Genomic DNA, 14,762 nt, shown 5'->3' on the forward strand with positions numbered 1-14,762 from the left:
TTTTTTATATATTTTGGTTCTTTTTTACTGTAAATAATAAGAAAGAACATTGATTTCCATATGAGATGAATTGATATTGCTCAAATAAAAACTTTTTTAGAATTGGGGAAGCAACTCAGGCTCAGCTAGTTTCTTATTTCTTAGAATTGGGCGAGCTTTTGCGTGAGCAAGAGCTATTGCTCTCCCCTTATTGATAGGGCTGTTTATAATAAATGACTTGTTATAAAACTGACATATATATGCAAAATAATACTACAATTAATATTTTTCTGTGTCAATAGCTGGATTAGTAAATTGTGTATTAAATACATCACAGTGCTTTCACGTAGTATGCATTTATATAGTAAAAATGTGTATACATTGTTTTCTTAATACAATTTTTTATTATATTTCTTTAACAGACGACTAACTTACACTAACATAGACAAATACTAACAACGACTAAAACATCAACTTGAACCTGTGTAAGGTAGGTTGTATCTTCATGTACTGCAAATTTTTAAAAAAAGCATTTGCATTTTTTGTGTAACGGACAACAACAGCTGCAATTCAAATAAAAAGTCCTTACAGGCTGATAAATGTGGGATCCTTAATTAGGAAAAGAAAGTTTAATTAGTAATAAGTGACAAAGCAGAATTTTAATATCACCATTACATTTGACATTTAATTTTTCCTTAGTGTGAAACTTTTGGGCAAAATGGATTGTTTATTTTTTAAACAAATTTGAAGCTATTTAAATGTCTTTCTTTTTTTTGCTTATCCTCGAAACTTTTTTATTTTTCGAAACATAAGTATTTTATATTGCTATCACATTTGACATATTCTATTTGTACGCTATTTATATTTGTGGGAAAGGAAACATTTTAACCTTAAGATCTTTTTTATGCTCAAACTGCAGACTTGTTTAAACAACATAATTTATAGAAAAGCTTCTTTTTTATTTGTGTTATTTGCTGTTGGAACGGTAAATGTAACTATTTTGACATAAAGCCAGCAATCAAAGATATGACATTACAACTACGTATATATACATAACACAAATTGTTACATATATTTGTTTAAATACAACCGTCTCTAATCTTTCATCAGGTGATATTTGCAATTTGAAAATTGTACGCTAATGTCAATCCAATGTTAGGAAGGTGAGGGACTAGATGATTTGCTGATTAAATATTTGAATATTCCATAATGTGAAACATTGATTTTTATTATTTTAACAGATTGTTGTCTCTGTACTTTTTACAGGAGCATTCTTTTGAGTGCTTTGATTTCAGGCTTAGCATAGGGAGGAGGGTAAAAATTGACATTTAGTGTACCATTTTTTAAGTTTGGGTCATCCCTTTTAGTTTGTGAAAAGTGACCACAATATTTAAAATATTGTTTTCAAAGCGTGGTTACCAAGGTCCTGAGGAATGCTAGAACTTTGACAACAAAGTAATTGTGTTAAATTTTGCTAATTAAGATATTTACAAACCTGACAAAAAGATTTCCCTTAAAGGAAATTATGACCTTGAAGTTTTACTTGGTAGGAGAGCCTACAACCCTATCCATGACAATATTACAATCAAGAAAGTACACCATGATGTTGGATTGAGTTGAAAATTTACATACTCACAAATTAATAGTTCTGAACTCTGAACTAAAACAACTCCAAATTCAGGAAGGTATTATTTATTTTTTGAATATTTTTTTTTTCGTTTGTGATTAAAATAATGATGTAACATGTTTAGGCATTATTCTGTGTACTGGTATATCAAAAGATTTTTAAAGGAGGTATGTGTTTGTTATTATATAGTAAAATGCAGTATAAATACAGTAAAGCATAAAAATAAAGAAGACCATGTATGGGTCTAAGAAAAGTTTGGGCTTACTGTTATCTGCTAAACAGAGGTTTTAAAAATGGACAAAAAAAATTTATTTCATTTGAATGTATAGCCTTGAAAAAGCTACGTTTTTTGTCAGAAAATACCTCAGCTTAAAAGAAATTTTAGGCAGTGCTTTGTTGAATCATTTCTTTTTTCTTGTTGGAGGTTAATTATTTCTTGATTCTCTTCATTTGTTGGAGGTAAATTATTTCTTGATTCTCTTCATTTTTATTGCAATTATTAGGCTTTTTTTATTATTTTTAAAGTCATGAAACTGGGCTCAAAGATGTTGGAAAAGACCTGGAATTTTAAAGGGTTAGAGAAATAAAAAACAATAGCTTGAAAGTTCTTAAATTTTGTTTTTCAGTTGTGGTTTCCCTGCATTGTGTGTCTGTTTTATGCTGAATTTACCATAGATGTATAATTTGTCTTTTTTTGCCTGCTTTTCTATTTTGATGTCTTGTAGTAATCTGGTTGTCTTTCTGGTAATTATCCTTATTCTGACAAAGTAATCATATTTTAGCATAAACAATATTTTCACTTAGTAATAAAGAATGCAATAACAATGTTTTCATTCATTATTGTGATTTGTTTTATTAGTCTAATTAGCATAATAAGTAAAAGAGCCATTACAATTTTGTATTAAAGAAGTGATTATTTTTAATTAATATTGTGTATGTCAAGAATAACAGCCACAAGTCAACTTGAAATTGTCGTTTTTTTAGTCATTTGAAATAATTTATAATAGAATTCTGTTGTTTATATTTCCCTTTTTTTTTCTGAAAGGATTTGTGAAATTAAAGGTTTTTTTTGGGGGGTAGGTCTTTCCTGTATGCATGTGTTACTAAAAGTTGTGGTAAAAGAAATCTCTATATGATCTTATAAAATATAATATTGAGTGGAATACTTATTCACCAAACAACGATTTAATTTTAATGCGAATAGATTTGTTACTTCAAATATAACATGGTTACTAAAAAAGTAAGCTTCCAGAGTACTTATTCAAAATTTTAGGGTGAGGCTAATTCAAAACAGCCGATAAAAGTTATTTATTTTGAAAAACCATGTTGTTTAGATAAAATTTTTAAAAGAAAGTTGTTTTTAATGCATAATAAGCCTCTATAATATTTAAAAATACGAAATTCGTATTTTTTATTACGAAATTTCCGTATTTCGTATTTTTAAATACGGAAAGAGAAGTGGTCGATTTTCCAAGAGAGCATCACAGTTGTTTTTAATGCATAATGAGCCTCTCCTTTGGCTTTAGCTTTAATAATAATAATAGGCACTCTCAGGCATTTGCTTAAGAAGGGCTCTTAATAAGGTACTTGTCCTGGATAGGCATGAATTGGAAAGGCATCACTAAGAATATGCATTGATATAGGGTGTCTTACTACAAATTTTACATGCTAAGGATTTTATTTTTTGCGAACAGTTTTTTAGTTGCACAAAAAAAAGTAATTATTTGGAGTGTACTTATTATCATTTCTTCCTTAGTGCATCAACCTCTAAATGATATCGTATGTGTTTCAACGACATTGCTGGAGAATATTGAAGATCTTGCTCTTTGTTGTGAGGTATCTTTTATATTATTCTGTTTTGGTTGTCCAGATGTAAATGAATGCATTTGAAGCTAGGAATGCCTGCTGCATAAAAAGCCCTGAAATTTATGATGTCATTTCTAGAAGAATAGCTTACTTTAAATAATCGGGGAGGAGACAGCAAAATAAATTGGACAAGTGATAGACATCGTAATTTTATTTTTACTATGTTCGGCTTTAACTAGGATCAGGCCCAACCCTTTTTTAGCCCAAATATATTTCTATGACATCATTATGTGGATGACGTCATCAAAAACATCAGCCGAAAGCATCAGGCCAAGCGTAGTTGCAGGTTATTTCCTGTCTCAATCTTTACGCTTATCTGCACTTTAATAAATTTTTGTAAGTATAAGGCGTAAATAGGAATGTCACTATTGACAGTGGAAATGCAAACTGTGTTAGCTCCACATTCTTGTGCGTGGTGGCAGCAAAGAATCACTTTCATGTCAGCCTCCTCCTGAGTTGTGCCTAAGCTAGTTTCAACAGTTAAGGAGACGATTCCGTTGGTAACCCTGATGCGATAGTAATCATCTTCAACATTTACATACAAACATTTGCTGCCAATAGAGTCTGCATAAAGAGTACAGTGTGGCCACTCTTGTAGAAAAAAAGGATGATTTCGACTTTATTTTCATCCTCACTAAGAAACTTTCAAAATTGTTTTGGATCTCTTCTTTCCACCTTTATGCAGAGTTTTTCTGCAATGGCACGTTGTTGTCGTTCATAGCCTTTGATAGAGTTTTCCCGATATTGATCCGTGATGAAATAAATCTGTCCAGACCTTAATCCTCCAAAAACTCTACCATACATTGAATTGGCTAATCCTCCAAATGTACCGATGTTCGTAGTAATGGTTTGTTGAAGAGTAACCACACCATTAATTACAAAAGCTCTATTTTGGGTAATGAATTTAAAACTGGAACATTGTCAGATATAACATTCAAAAATTTTGATTTTACTGCTTTAACCATGTCACCATTAGGATTAGCTGGAAACCAAGGAATCAAGCTTAAAGAATATCTCAGAATTTCTTTCATACAGATTTTTAGTTGGGCTAAGCCTTTGTCATAAGCCAATAGTAGGTCGTCTTTTATATCGTCGGGAACTGTCAATCCAGAAATTATATTGATAAGGTTTTTCCTGTATAAGAAAGGATTACCACATGATGTGATAAGATTGTATGCCCTTTCAGCAGCTATGACATCAAACCTTTTTCTTGATTGTCTAAAGTCTTTTAGCTGGAAATCATATGCTCTTCTAGTTTTGCAAAACACTTAGCTGTTATGAGGCTTGTCAGCACCCAGCGTTGAACTGTACCATTTGTTGTGCTGTAACCTGTGGAGTAAAAGTAAACAATGAAGCTTGTTTTACTACTATACGTTACAACAAAGAAATGTTTTCACAAAATTAGTATTAGTAATAATTTTACCATAATTTTATCATATTAAATTTTCCACACGTTATAACAGCCAACTTACCACCTCTAAAAATACGCAATATTTTTTAATTGTCCTTAATTTGCATCACTAATAGTAGAAACATCAAAGATTCTAAACTCACCTAAACTCCTAAAAAAATTTTGGATGTGTATCTTCAAGCTGATACATTTGAGCCCAGCAATATGTTAAATATCTTGAGTAGTTAGGTCGACCATAAGCAAAGAACCAGCCCAGCATTGCATGTGTTACATTTCCAGACAGGGGGGACCAATAGGCCGCTGTTGCCCCAGTTAAAGAGACATAGCGCAAAGTATCCTAAAATTCCTTATGTAAATTCATAATATTCCCCAGTTGAAGAATTTCCACAAACTCGAATCTGAAGTTGAAGGAATGTTATAATTATTTTCGTGCTACTTGGTCTAAAAATGCAAAATATAATCACAGTAAATAGTCACCTCTTTATAGCACACATAACAATCTCACGCTTTGAATACCAGTCATTAAAGACAAAAAATTTGAGTCTCGATAGAGCTCCCATATGTACTACAATGTGCAAACAATGTTGTTGTAACGCTTTCCGTTCAACATTCGTTCAACACGGCTTTTTCCTAGAAGGGGTAGCAATATATCGTGTGTAAAATAATCGTAGTTTGATGGTTTGTGGTCATCTGTTTGTGAGTTTGTGATTGTGATGTGTGAGCTTAAGAAGTTTCCTTACGTAAAAATCAGACGAATAAAAACTAATGAAAGCTAAACTTTGTTTTTTATATCTACTCTTTTGGTTATCTTACTTCCGTGAGAAAACAGGCACTTATTTGAACAGGCGATTGCTCTGTTTCTGCGACGGTAGGAACAATATTTTTATCTTTTTCTTGTTACGCTTGGCGTAACTTGATATCGTTTTACTGTGAGTGTATATACTGTAGCTTTTATGATAGTAAAAATCTTTGTAGTTTAGAGCTTCAGTTTCCTCAATAATTTGCGTGTCATTGCGGACGATGCTGCAAAAAAAGATTGTTTTGCACTATGCCACAATTTTAAAGTAAAACTCAGTATTAGGCAAACAACAACACTGGAGTGACATTCCGCTCTCTTTTCGAAAAAAATAAATAAGAATTATCTTGCGTTTTGAACTCTTTTCCACGAATTTTCTGTAAACTTGTGTAATTTCCCCCCACTTATTGCTTGTTAAACAACAAATATCAACATTTTCAGTAGATTTATAAAGTGATATACCTTCAAACTGTAACAATTTAATATAGAGTAAATTAATTGACATAAAAATTATATTAGATGGTATTTATTTCTTATTTCTTCGTCCCAAGCCTCTTAAATGTTTGCTGACAATCTGCAAATCACTTTGCAATAAAGTTTTGTGATTATAGAATGTATCTACATAATTTTAACAATTAAGGTGATTTTCATCACCTTAATTGTCATCTTTTTTATCGCGTTTAAAAATTCTGTTTAAAAATTATTGGAGTTTAGGTGTAGAAAAATAGCTTTGTATATTCCTTGATTCTTGCAGTAAACATGTTAAAATAATATTACTTGAAAGCGTCTTCCCATTTGTTTCTATTTTCTACATTATTTATGAGTGGAATCGAAAAAAATTAAAATTAAAGCTTTATTTACAGTCTCTCAAACATATTGTGTTTAATATGAACTGTCAAACCCTTTTGCACATCATGAAATTTCTAAGTTTCTTAAATAAGTTTTGCAAATCATATTTATAATTTTCATTGCTTGGATTCATCATTAAATTTGTGCATTTTTTACATCAAGGGATGCCAACCTTTTGACTTTTCACATTTGAAATGTTTGAAACAAAATAAAAAGCAAAAACAATGACATGTTCAAATGTGTCTGTAAAAATGTTGTATTAAAATTTTAACTGCAAAAATGCAATTTATTTAAAAAAAAATTCAAGTAACATTAATCTACAATTTTAACATAGGTTGGTACTTTGAGCAAACGTTACTGCTTTTACCTGGTACACAAAAGAACCCAATATATATATATATATATATATAAATGATTACTAACCAAACCCGTTTTTTTTTAGCAGCATACTTTTTTTGCTGGTGTGGTTTGAATATCCATTACAACATGATGCCTTCAAAGAGGATTCAGAATTGCATACAAGGATAGATGAATTAACAGGTATGTTTTTTTGGTCTTTTAAATTATTTTTATTTATTATTTGCTATAATTTAAAATTTAGTCTGCCTCTTACTACGTTCCTGTAAAAAATGAAATAATACAGAGAAAAATTTTTCTTCGCCTTACCTTGGTATGTTATAGCAAGTGGTAGTATGATAACGTACAAAAATAATGTTCAATTCAAGGTGAAGTCAATTTTGCTTTTGGTATTGGCATTATCATGTACATAAAAGAGCCACTATTTAAGTGTTTTGACTTGCAATTTCCTTCAGAAGACAGCTTTCTGGCATTAAGATCTTCACACATCTTTTTATGTTAATGAAAAAAATTCTTTTATAGCAAAATTAAAACGCTGTTCACATGGAAATAATCGTAAGTTGGTTATGCTTTCATATATTTCTTTCAATTTTTTGAAGCCACTAACCTAAAGCTTTACTTACACTAGATTGTGAATGAGGATAGATAAGCTGATTATTTTGTTTAAAATAGTCTGAATGTAGGTTTTTACGCCTTTTTTGAGCTGTAGATTTCCACAGGTTTTTTTCTGAATAGCCCGGCTTTTACCATTTAAACATAAATAGTAACGATAATGCATTTTAACCATCTTTTACCATTTTGGTATTTTTTTTAAAACTCTTTTATTTATTTTAGAAAACAGAAAAATGCTCGAAAACGATAGGCCTAAAATTCCAGACACTGCAAAGAAAAAGATTCAAGGGTAAAAATTTATACCTTCAGAGTGGCCATGCCAGATTATCTATTGTAAATCTTTACACATAGGCAACATAAAACTCATGCGGCCATAAAAGTTTATACTAGCAAGAAATTTCATATCTGTGTTGGTTGAAAAGTCTGTATGAGGATGCATGTTTTAGGAAACATAATAATTTATACATGTACCCCATTATTGTATTTTTAAGTCTAAATGTTGCTCATATTGCATGCCTTCACAGTATTGTGCTGCATAAGTTTTTGTGTACCATGTAACCATAAATAACCAAAAAATACTTCCACGCTGTGACTACTCTGCTCGAGGAGAAACAAATCTGTTTCAATTTTATGGAAGTGTGTGTAAAAACGTTTTAAAAACGTGATGCCACAAAAATCTGAACTGGTGTGTCAACAGATTAGAGTTTTATATGCAATTTTCTTTTTTAGGTTTTCTGGACTAAGGTAAGAATTTTTTTTAATTTTAATTTTTTTTTAATTATTAAAGTAAGAGAACTAGCAGGACGTGTTTTATGAACATTTTAATCTTTTTTAGAATTGTTCATTTGGATTTAAAAGGTGCACCACCTAAAATGGAATATTTGTTGCAGGTATGTAGGATTTTGTTGATATCATTCAAAGTGAATTGTTCAAATATTAAACTGTGTATGGCACTACAGCAAACATGAACTTTATGTACAAATTTACAGGGTGTGTATTCTTAAAACTTCTGATAGAGCAGAGTTGTTGAAGGGTTCAGTGTATTATAGATGCAAAAGAATGTCGTGTGGAGAGAAGGATGGCAACGAAAACTATAGGACTGCATCTTTTGTTTGTGTAGTTGGTTCCTTGTTAGATGAAATGCATTAGAATATTTTGTTACATACACAATTTTTTTGTTGTTGGCAGGCCCTACTCTACTGTGAAAGATTTAGGATATCATAAGTAAAAAAAATTAAAGAATAATTAAAAAATAAGGGCGTCACTAGACTTCAAAAAGTTGTTTTTTTGTGCCGCTTTCTGTGCAAGTGACGACATTGTTTCACGATAGAACTGAAACTAAATTATGCTAGTACGAATGTTTTTTAATAATTTTTTTTTGGTTAGATAAACTTTATAAATAACTCGAGTCATGGAGGTAAATGTCTAAAATGATCACGAAAAACAAATTGTTGGAAATACTTCGGGAAAGTTCAGGCAATTTGGTTAAATTTTGGTAGTGTTTATAATGACCTTTTATTATCTACCTTAGATGTTACCTTTTTTGAAAGATATGGGTGCGAATGGTCTTCTCTTGGAATATGAAGATATGTTTCCATACCGCGGTATGATTCGTGCACTGTCATCACCAAATACTTACAGGTGAAATGTTAATTAGTTAATTTTGTGATCTTTTTAAAATGGCTTCTACTAAAATCTAAACCACTAAAATCTTAAATTTTATTTTGTTCGGCTAGCTTTTTTTATACTTAATCGCTCATTTTTTCTGTCTTGGCTTTTTCCTCTATATGAGCTGTGGAATTTAAAAAATGCGAGCAACAGGAGTAACCGTTTATTGCAAATTGAATTATTTTAAAATAAAAACTCTTGCATCCTCTCCTGCATATATAAGAAATTTAAAAATGTGTGACAGCGAGCGTTATTATGTGTGTCCATTTATTTAACTTTGTATTTGGTACCTTTTCTTACACGTACACTGCCAGTCTACAACTATATTATAATGTTCACCGTACGTATGTTGTTCTATAAGCCAAAATGGTAGCCTCGAGTAATGATGGAAAAATTCCTGTGCATTTGTACGCGATATTTGTACGCGATAAGAACTAGCATTGTCTTATGTGTTCCAAATTTTCTATAGTTATGAAGATATTGCTTCGTTGTTGAAATTAGCAAAGAAATTAAATTTGGAAATCATACCGTTAGTTCAGACGCTTGGACATTTCGAGGTGAAAAGTTGATTTAGTTAGCATTTAACTGTGTGTTTATTAAGCACCAGACGACGTGAATTGTATTGCTGTTTTTAAATCTCTATTCAATTAGGAGTTGAGCAAGCAAAAATTGGAGCTTATCTAGAAAAAGATTAAAGCAGTTATGTCATTTTTTAAAGACTTCTTTTTTTTTTAACAATTGCATTGAAATACCCTTCAGGTCTCTCAGATCCTTCCAAAGTTTCGTGCATTGATTTGGGACAAATTAATGACCTACTCGTGCGAAGTTTGCTTCAGTAAAAATTATTTTCTGATATTTTTAATCTTTAGTTTGTTTTGAAGCACGACCAGTTCCGCCATTTACGAGAAACTGAACAATATCCGAACATGCCATGCCCTTTACATGAGAGTAAGTAAAAAGTGATATGTAGATTATCATCAAAACATTGTAAAGTATATTGTGTAATGTTGGTGTCGAATTTTGTTTTCTATAAGAACCGAAATATTATTCGATGCTGTTGCACCATACCAGACAGCATCGGTTATATATATTGTCGTGAAAGTTAAGAACCTATTCAGGGTTACCACACTTCCTCAAAATTCCTTAATTGTCCTTAATTTTAAAAATTTCCCTCAAAAGTCCTCTAAATATAGATTTTTGACCATTTTCTCCTAAAATTTTCATTCTCCTTTTACAAAACGAATTTGTCATATGTGTTTAATTAAATCTTCTTCACCCGTGACGTGCCTGTTAAATCTCAAGTCTTAATAAATTTGTGGAAAATGTGGAAAGATCTCATTTCATCAAATATCTCAAATTCGACTCTAAAAAAAGAGTGACAACTTTGCTACTGAAGCTGTTTGAGTAAAATTTCAGAAGAACAAAGTCTCCCTGCTCGTTTTATGACATTTGTTTTTAATATCCACATATAAAGGTTTTTCAAGTTTAGTTATGTTGCATAAATTATGTTATCTCTTTAATAATAGCCGTCGTCTGTCTGTCTGTGTGTCCGCGAAAGCCGTGTCCAGTAACGGAAACACGAAATTTTTAAAATGCGCATCAATACCAAATGCGATAAATTTCTGTCCACTTTGTTGCAACAGGTTAATTTAAAGGACGGGTGACCCCGTGGATTTTTCCACGGGCTAACGACTAGTCTATATTATAATGCCCGTATTTTGTCTGTCTGTCCGTCTGTCTGTCACGCAAAATGGTGGCTTAGCTGCGCAAGTAGCCAGAAGCACGCAATGCGGTATAAAAATGATAGGCGAACCCGGGCTAACGACTAGTATATAAGAAATACCAAAACTCGGCATTTTTTGTCCTCAAAAAAAAATTTAAACTTAAAATGTAAAGATATGGAGGTTAATTAATTAAACCGACAAATTATAGCAAGCTGGCCCTAGTTCCTTCGTTCCTGGCCTGTTAAATTTTGTAAGTTAATATTTAAGACCTGTGAAAGCTTTGTTATACCTTAAATATGACATAAATTTATGCAGCATAATTAAATCTAAAAATCTTTTAAATTCGAATATTTTAAAATCGAAAAGGGCTTTTAAAAAAATATAGACTTGTTGACCTAGGCTCTACAATATAAGTCCAACGTCTATTTTACCCTCGGATGATCTTTAGTAATCTGATTACTGAAGGAAATCCGAGGTGATTATGTCAAAAATCAAGAAATGTTTTGGACCAGAACAAAATTGTTTAAAAAGCATAATATCTAGAATGAGTGTGATTGTTATTCTTGACAACGACACTTCATCCTCCATATCATTACTGTTTTAGAAACAAAACAAATCGTGTTCAAAATGATAAATCAGGTATTGGAGCTACACCCAGATATTCGAAGAATACATTTGGGAGGAGATGAGGTAAGTTTATGTAAATAAATGTCAGATATCGTCGTTCAGAATGGATGCTTCCTGGTTGGTATAACGTTTGTCCCTTGATATGCATTTAAAAGTGTATGTTGTTTAATCCTCTGTGTTTGGAATTATTTCAGGTTTTTAATTTAAAGGACTGTGAAAAATGCAAGTCAAGCAAAAAAACGAAAGAACATTTGTTTTTACATCATATGATTCCTATACTGAAGCATGTACGAGGTAAAACTCGCTCGAAAGTGAAACCAATCATTTGGGATGACATGCTGAGGAAATGGACTGTGGACGATATGAAACGTAAGGAATTGTTTTTTTGGGGGTGTCAACAACTTTTACTTTAGGGGACTTTTATCCAAGGGCTGATATTCACCTGATTGACACTTCCACAACCGAAGTCTAAAGATATTTTACTCTGTTCACCCATTAAAAACATTGTACAGCCAAACTTTAAATGTTATTATTTTATTCTTCTGATTTGATGTTTTTATTTTTAGAATTTCGTGGTCTAGCAGACATTATGGTTTGGGGTTACGTGCCTGAGTTGGACAACTATTCCTTATTTCCTGAAGGTTTGTAAATAGTTGTGAATTAGTGATCCGCATAATTCGTGTGCGATGGCTATATTAAATATGTAGGGGAACTGTTTGTTTTCCCTTGTGCTATTGGCTTGTTTTTATTCTTTATTTATAGTTGTCCGAGGTTTGATATTTATTTTTTTTATATTTAGACATGTGGATAAAATACGCGGAAGCCTTCGACAAAATTTGGGTGGCAAGCTCATATAAAGGTAGCAATTTTAATTTGAAACGAATACTGACATGAATTCAACATCCATACAACGATGTTTCGAATGTCCAATGTCAATAAATTTTCTAATTCGTCAATTTTGATGGATTTCATGAGTCCTATTTTAAACATTTTTGTGTTTCCATGTTATAGGTGCGCTTGCAGCCAACAATAACTTAGTTCCTATAACAATGCATATAAAAAATCATGAATCGTGGCTTCGCATCATTAAAAAAATAAAGAACAAAGTCACAGGTGTTGCTTTAACAGGTTGGGCCAGGTATGATATTAATAACCTTTTTACTTAGAAACGCTGGTTGTATTTTTACGTGTGTTTATATGCAAAGTTTTTTATAGATATGATCATTTTGCTGCTCTCTGTGAGCTTCTACCAGCTGCTATCCCAACGTTGGCGTTGTCTTTGTCAGTTCTTCGTGAAGGTAGGATTTTCATCTCATTGTTTCACCAGCTATTGTTGTTGTTTCTGCTGTTGTTGTGTTATTGGTGTCGTTGTTGTTGTTGATATCCTTGTCGTTATTGTGTTTGTTGTTGTTGTTGTCTTTCCGTCTTACAACAACCTTTGTATCTAGGGTCCTTTAAAAAACGTGGTAAAGATTTCGTCGAAGTTATGCTAGGTTTTAAAAATCCGATTATTATAGAAAAAGATATATTTGGAAGGTAAGATTACGATAATATTGCCATCCATCTTTTTTTGTCAAAACCTTTGACGGTTTCTTTTTTTTCCGTTACAGTTGGGATACGTCGATTCCTAACTACCCAGGAGGAGATGTCTACTCCCTTGTTGCCGAGTATGAAAATCATGTGAATTGGTACACCAGCACTAAAACAAGGTAATTATTTATTTATTTATTTTTTCGTCGAGAGGAAATGTTGCATCAAATAAGCATTCTGTATAAACTTTAGGTTGGATAGTTGGGGAAATGAACGTCAAGTGGAAGAAAAACTTATTAGCATTTTACAGATTAATGGAGTAGCAGATTCTTTGAAGCAGTGAGTGCTTTTATGTTGTTGTTGTTTTTGTTGTTGTTTTTGTTGTTTTAACCACGAAATATAAAATCATCCAGCAGAAAATTTATACTCATTCATCTTCCCTATTACGTTTTGATCATGCCATAACTGGTCTACATTTTTACTTATTTAGCAGGGAGTTTACCGTCCCCCTTCTAGCTGACAATAATAGAAATGCCAGAACGGACAGTAATCTGATTGATTGATGGGCTTTTCCGTTCTGATCCGTTCCAACTTTTTTTTTGGACAGGAGCGGGGAAAATTATAAAAAACATACGAATAATTGGCAGATAGCCAATCAAATTTTAGGTATTTTTCTTGTTCCGTTTCGTTCTGTTTTGTGGGCGGAGAGAACATAATAAAATGGTTCTGTCAAACCTGTTTGAACTTATTTTGTAGGCTGCTTCCATCGTTTAAAAATTTCCGATCAAAGTGCGAAACAGTGTTGAAGAAATACTTTTTCGAAGACACAGTGAACGAATGGATACGAGACAAGGTGGACACGCATATAGCTTTATCTGAAGAATTAGTGGATAAACTAAATTCTGTTTTAGTCAAACTGAAAATGAAAATTGAGTTGTAGACTTTTTTTTTTAAATATTAGTTGCACAATAATTTATAAACTTGTTTACTGAATTTTTATCTTGATAACAGCTCTGTTGGTACTCATTTGCTCGAATCTGGCGTCACTGTCGCCATTGGCAAAAAGATGTTCTCGTGAATTTTTGTCGATCCCGTCATTCGCCAAATTAAATTCTCACGAGATTCTTTTTAAAACCTTGTTCTAATGAAGTAGAGGAGTGTGAAGAGACATCAGTCGGTGAACCCTTACGTCCGTGACAGAGATGATGATTTCGCTGATGAATTTGATTGGGATGTTGATGAAGGACGAAATATACCTTCAAGTATTTCATGAAAAGCCTTAATTGTGCTACACGCTTTTTCTCTATAAATATACGCTTAGTTAGAATATCAAGCTGAAATTCAGGTTAAAAACAATAGGTCTATGGTTTAGAACAAAAGAAAATTAAGCATAATGATCAGCATGGTTAGAAATTTGGTATTCTCGTGAAAAAAGCGCCCCTTGAGGTAAAAGAGTATACAATACTAATTCCATCAACGATTTGTTAAACATGATATACTTTCATCAATTGGGTCTGTACGAGTACTGCAAATGAAAATAGGTACGCCTTCTACGCCTCCTCTTAAGAAGGAAAGGGATGCTTTAACAAAGAAAATATCAAGAAAACCAGTAATAGAAATAGGAAAAACAAGTTTTTCTCATATTGAAAGAAATGCATGAAAGGATGACTACATTCGCAGAGAATGTAACACGTGTTACATCCTTGAATACATATA

At 32.0% G+C, this 14,762-nt stretch overlaps 1 protein-coding gene across 8 annotated transcripts; it reads left to right on the top strand.

Moving 5' to 3' along the window:
* LOC130612230 (hexosaminidase D-like) lies at positions 1-14,032 on the top strand. Of its 8 annotated transcripts, none has more exons than XM_057433534.1 (21): positions 1-469; positions 1,731-1,773; positions 3,363-3,442; positions 6,974-7,068; positions 7,408-7,440; positions 7,720-7,786; positions 8,227-8,241; positions 8,333-8,387; positions 9,029-9,138; positions 9,635-9,722; positions 10,035-10,113; positions 11,494-11,579; positions 11,711-11,885; positions 12,083-12,157; positions 12,316-12,375; positions 12,528-12,654; positions 12,732-12,814; positions 12,965-13,052; positions 13,127-13,225; positions 13,299-13,385; positions 13,803-14,032. In XM_057433534.1, exons 3-21 carry the CDS (start codon positions 3,378-3,380, stop codon positions 13,984-13,986), a joined length of 1,671 nt encoding a protein of 556 aa, XP_057289517.1. In that variant the 5' UTR covers positions 1-469; positions 1,731-1,773; positions 3,363-3,377; the 3' UTR covers positions 13,987-14,032. The 8 variants fall into 8 exon arrangements, with proteins under 8 accessions (XP_057289517.1, XP_057289513.1, XP_057289518.1 ...); XM_057433530.1 differs by having other exon boundaries at positions 3-469; positions 6,971-7,068; XM_057433535.1 differs by lacking the exon at positions 1-469 and adding an exon at positions 740-1,664.
* The last annotated feature ends 730 nt before the right edge of the window (positions 14,033-14,762 follow it).

This window comes from Hydractinia symbiolongicarpus, chromosome 10 (genome assembly GCF_029227915.1).
Source record: "Hydractinia symbiolongicarpus strain clone_291-10 chromosome 10, HSymV2.1, whole genome shotgun sequence".
Taxonomy (NCBI): Eukaryota; Metazoa; Cnidaria; class Hydrozoa; order Anthoathecata; family Hydractiniidae; genus Hydractinia; species Hydractinia symbiolongicarpus.